Source organism: Octopus bimaculoides, chromosome 2, assembly GCF_046866305.1.
Source record: "Octopus bimaculoides isolate indiv1 chromosome 2, ASM4686630v1, whole genome shotgun sequence".
Lineage (NCBI taxonomy): Eukaryota > Metazoa > Mollusca > Cephalopoda > Octopoda > Octopodidae > Octopus > Octopus bimaculoides.
The window spans coordinates 194805398-194811062 of NC_142929.1; the positions used below are offsets into that span (position 1 = coordinate 194805398).

General features: G+C 42.3%; 1 protein-coding gene across 4 annotated transcripts in view; it reads right to left on the bottom strand.

The window, feature by feature from the left end:
* Positions 1–806: 806 nt before the first annotated feature.
* LOC149137338 (uncharacterized) overlaps positions 807–5665 on the bottom strand; it is a 23072-nt gene continuing 18213 nt past the window's right edge. For all 4 annotated transcript variants that reach the window (XM_089348292.1, XM_089348295.1, XM_089348294.1 and 1 more), the window contains one exon: positions 807–2019. In XM_089348292.1, coding sequence (XP_089204418.1) covers positions 1927–2019 — 93 coding nt within the window. In that variant the 3' untranslated portion in view covers positions 807–1926. The remainder of the gene's footprint in view (positions 2020–5665) is intronic.

Sequence of the window (5665 nt, forward strand, 5' to 3'; positions counted from 1 at the left end):
GTTGTTTTTTGTTGGCCATCAAAGCAAGCACTAAACTGGCCAATCAGCTACACCCATCTCTCTCTCTCTCTCTCTCTCTCTCTCTCCATCTCTTTGAAAACACTATCCCAACCACTCAGTTTTTTTTCATTATACACTTACATACATACATACATACATATATGCACACACACACACACAACCACATAGTTCTGGGTTCAGTTCCACCATGTGCTACCTTGGGCAAGTGTTTTTTACTACAGGCTTGTGAGTGGATTTGATAGATGGAAAATGGAAGAAGCCTCCGTGTGTGTATGTGTGTGTACATATAAGGCAGCAAGCTGACAGAATTGTTGGTCCTGAGACCAAATTGCTAAGTGCAGTTTGTCCATCTTTACATTCTGAGCTCAAATGGGAGGTGAAAATGTTGATTGTGTGAGGAGGGGTCGACTGTCTTGTGCTTTCTCTCCGCCCTAAGCAGGATCAGCAATGCCAACAGTAAGGAACATGTTCTATTCAGACCTTAGGGGGTCCGAATTGTCCTCTTCGGAGGAGGGGCTCGTACGAGCAGTTGATAGAATGGACAAGTGTTTAAGGAAGAAGAAAGATTTGCTGAAGTGACAGAAGTCACAAAAAAGGAGGTGGACCTGACAAACATGGAGAAATATGAGGAGATGGCACGTAGGATCGGTGGTGATGCTAAGTTGTCCCTACTCCAGAAAGTATTGGAAAATATGGGTAAGAAAACAGTAAATATATAAGGTGTACTCAGTGGAAGAAAGGAAAATTGAAAATGTTGAGGCAGAGGAAGCAGATTTGGAACAATTGTGGTTCAAGAAGGCAGGAAAGGCAAAAGAATATGCTGTAACCACAGTAACCTACATATCTTGGAAGAAGGACTTCCAGGATTAGGGTGGAGAGAATCCCACCAGAAACAGATGTGGCTTGGGTTGTGGCGGCTGTTCTTCTCGGAAGTAAAGAAGAAATAGCCGTCCTGCAGGCCACGAAAACAGAAAATTCTGTATGGAAAGAGCAAAAAAGGCCTCTGCAGAAGCAGAGAAGTCAGGAAGAAGTTAGAAAGGGGCCGGAGAAGGTGCAACAGGAAGAAAAGAGAAACAAAGAACAGTGGATGGTAGCTGAAGGAAGAGGAAGAAAGGACAGATTGAATTAGAACCCCAAGCCATACACCCCGTCCCACTCCCCACCCCGTCCCACCCCACCTTCTCAGTCACCCCCCTCCACCCATTCCCCTCCGATACAAAGCAAGAGAAAAAAACAAATACAAAAAAACACAAAGCTCAAATTGTTTCGCGCGTGTTTGAAAGGCGTAGACCAAGAAGGGATCCAGAAGAGAACAAAATGGAGGACTGCAAGATTTGTGCATGTCAATGGATGGACAAACACTCAGGTGTCCGAAAGCCAAAAAAAAAACGACGAAATATTGAGATTCAGGAGGGGTTATAAGTGTTGGAAGGTGAAATGTGATTTATAGACGATATCAGACAATATAAAGTACGACGAACTGACCCAGAGATACTCCACAGCCATTACAAGCCTTCAATTCCATTACAACTTTCTCTCTCTCTCTCTCGAGCTATAGAAAGACAAATACACACGTTATATACCTACAGGCATCTATATAAACATACATGTAATAATAAACAGACACGTTTCCGAAGAAACCTTTCACTAAAAAACACATTTTCGAAGGTGAGGGGCGTGACTGCATCCGCACCCTTTTTCTTTAAACATGTTTTATAAATGACATTTGGCAGAAATACGTTTGAAAACAATAATAAACGAATGCTGAAATTATAAAAATTAGTAGTAACGAAGTCTGAACAAAAGCAAAAGCATGTTAGTGTTTTGTTTTGTCTTTATTGAAACAAGCGAAAGCCAATTAAAAGGAAATCTCTTTGCCTTACCTTGTTCGAAAATGTCTGCAATTCAGCAGAAGACATCAGCTGTGAAATGGTTTTGGCTTCTTTTGCGATTTCTGGCGCAGAATTTTTCAGCGAATAACTTGTATTTTTCGATTTTCTGGAGATAGAATTACAGAATAAAGGTGAATTTTGTGGTTTATGCTTTGTCGGATGTTGAACGAGAGAAATGTTTGAAATTTACCCCTTTTTTTTCCCACACATTCCAATTCACCGCCGTTAATTGGTGCACACACCTGCTATTGCGCACGCGCACGCGAGTCGTGACTAGTCGATCCTACAATAACAATCTATTGCCAATGCATGTATGCACAAAACATGCAGGACGGTTTGTTTTGGTTTTTTTTTAACAAAGTAAATAAAACACATTGTAAACAAAACGCAAACACCCTCATACATGTTTTGTGCGTGACGCGCGCTGGAGAGTCGTAGGATCCACTAGTCACGTCTCGCATGCGCGGATGCGCGCCCTGGATCCAATCTTCTTGAATCGTACCTTGATATAATGTTTTCATTTCAAAATAAAACCAACAAAAATAATCTCCCATAATCTTTACCTCCGCTGATTTTTACATACCCCGATGACCGATCTAAGAAATTTGGGGAACGATTTACCGTCTGGTGAATGGAACCGAGTATATGCAGATTCCAATAGCTTGTCAAATTGTCAGTCATAAATTTTCTGCAAGAACGTTTTGTCTGATAACATTCTCCAACATCTCTGCACTCCTATCGGGTAGACGTTGAAGAAATCCTTTTTCTGGTTGTGGTGTCATAACATCCAACAACCCAAGTTTTGCGACACATTCGTCGTCCATTGTTCTTTTTGAAGAACAAACTTTCATGGAACACCACTCTATGGTCCGGACCAGCAATTGGAGTTTTGTCCGGCACCAGTTTTTTGCCAAACAAACATCTCTACAGAACTGGTGCCACTGAACGGCAGTTCTTATATCAATGCAATTTATTCTTGCAGATATCGTGACAGTTAATTCGAAAATGAAATATAAAATTAAACACTAAATAAAAAAAAAAATTCCATATAATGGCAGCTTGGAGTTTTCTCCAAAGGTTCCTTTCCTGATGGAAAGAGGGGGTTTTTTTGGGTTTTTTTTTACTTTTAGCTCACTTTCTTTTGACAAAATCCCGTCAATAGAACGACTAGGATTTTGAAAATTCATTGAACAGGGATGCTACATGGCAGTGAAACATGGGCTGTGACTGCTGAGGACATGCGTAAGCTCGCAAGGAATGAAGCCAGTATTCTCCGCTGGATGTGTAATGTCAGTGTGCATACCCGTCAGGGTGTAAGTATCTTGAGAGAAAAGCTGAACATAAGAAGCATTAGTTGTGGTGTGCAAGAGAGACGATTGCGCTGGTATGAACATGTGGTGAGAATGGATGAGGATAGCTGCGTGAAAAGTGCCACACCCTAACAGTTGAGGGAACCCGTGGAAGAGGTAGGCCCAGGAAGACCTGGGCTGAGGTGGTGAGGCAAGACCTTCGAACATTGGGCCTCAGCGAGGCGATGACTACTGACCGAGACCTTTGGAAATGTGCTGTGCGTGAGAAGACCCGGCAAGCCAAGTGAGATCGCTGCCAGTGCCCCTGGACTGGCTCTTGTGCGGGTGGCACATGGGATGCACCATTTTGAGCGTGGCCGTTGCCAGTACCGCCTGACTGGCCTTCGTAGGATTTTCGAGCGAGATCGTTGCCAGTGCCCCTGGACTGGCTCTTGTACGGGTGGCACATAAAAGACACTATTTTGAGCGTGGCCGTTGCCAGTACCGCCTGACTGGCCCTCGTGCAGGTGACACGTAAAAGCACCCACTACACTCTCTGAGTGGTTGGCGTTAGGAAGGGCATCCAGCTGTAGAAACTCTGCCAAATTAGATTGGAGCTTGGTGTTGCCATCCGGTTTCACCAGTCCTCAGTCAAATCGTCCAACCCATGCCAGCATGGAAAGCGGACATTAAACGATGATGATGATGATGATGATTGAATGTGTGCAAGCAGACGGTTTTTTCATTGGCAATATGTTTTGTTTTCAGATAATCTATAATGTTCTCTGGTGCAAGGTACAATAAAAGTTGCAATCTGGTTGCACACAAGTAAAATAAATTCGGAAAAATAGCAACAACTGCTTCTTTTTAAAGGGTACAAATATTGGGAAGAAGATGATGATGAGTGTTGATGATGGGATGTTCACACACACACACACACACACGTAGATAAACCGAGACGAAGTCCCATTTTGGAAGTATGTTTAAAGTTTTTAGAAGACGTATGACGGAGAATTATTCAATATCGTGTTTGCTTCTATAAGAATCGCTTACTTTAAAGCGAAAAAACAAGACCGACGTATACAACAGATGTGTAGAACCTGCTGTTTCGCTTGTTTTAGCCGTTCATAAGTGATCTATAAGTAAACATTTCATACAACGACCATGACGATGTCACCTTTTCTATCCGAGTATCGACCTTCAAAGGCATCCATCATCACCTTCATTCACTCTATCTCTCGGCCTTTCTCTCTCATACGTGCGCGCACCGACACAAAAGCCTAATTTTGCTCTAACATCATGGTTCTATGCAACTGTTGCAATATCACTCTTTATGAAGGAGTTTTTCCGTTTCCATTACATTTTTCCTGGAACACGGTATCCTGCCGTTTACCCACATTTGTCTTCCTCAAATCACACCCTACTCTCTTATCTATGTATATATGTATGTATGAGCTAATGGAGACCTCTACATAGTAGCCAGACCTGGTAGAAATAGCACCCAAATCTCCCTCAAATCGCACCTTACTGTTTTATGTATGTACACATGTATCTACTAGCTGGGGCGTACACTGTAATTCCTGGGGAAGCAGGGCTTATCCCTTGGTTCCGTTCTCATAATTGTTTCGCTAATCCAGTAAGAACAATACAAAGTATGTAGCCCTTAAAACGGTTTCTGTGCATTTACAGAGAATACTGAAGTGTCTTACACAGGATCTTGTTGTTAGGAATTCCTAATAAGTTATGAATACACAAATTGTGAAGTCAGTCATGTAATACCATGAAATTAGTTACCCGATAGTAAGAGTTCACATAAAGTAGCGCCGAAAAGGGCTGTAATACGTTCCCAGAGTATATAGAACATAGGGGAAAATACTAATAAGGTATGTATACTAAAATCATGAAGCATGTTACGTAATAACAGGCTAATCAGATATGAGATGATAACAAGTCAAAGTAAATAATTGTGAAAAAGGCTTTTGTGTGTTCCCAGAGAATATTACCCTCAGCAGCGCTAATGTTGGTATATTCGTGAATAAGTCACTAACCGAAATAAGGGGATCTCTTGTTTAGGAAAATACTATTTACTCGTTTAAGCGATACCCTACTGATTTTACCCTTTTTATACCTGTTACCTCGTTTTTCTCTTAATATTTTTCTCGTTTTGTTTTTCTTTTTTCTCTCCTCTTCCTCTCCTACCCTTAACCCCAACAGCTGTAGGATGCAGCCCCACCCACAACAAGGTTACATTACAAGAGTGGATGGACCCTATCGACTGTGACATGGAGGTGCAGACGGTGTGTAGCCAGCTGATAGCCCGACAGACACAACTCCAGTGAGTATCTTTACTTTGTAAAGAGGGAGGGGGTGATCAGAGAAAGACAGGGCAGAGCCCGAGGCCCTTTCCATTGTCACCAAGACAGGTGGCAGTGGAAGAGAAACAGCAAGGTATCAACTGACCCT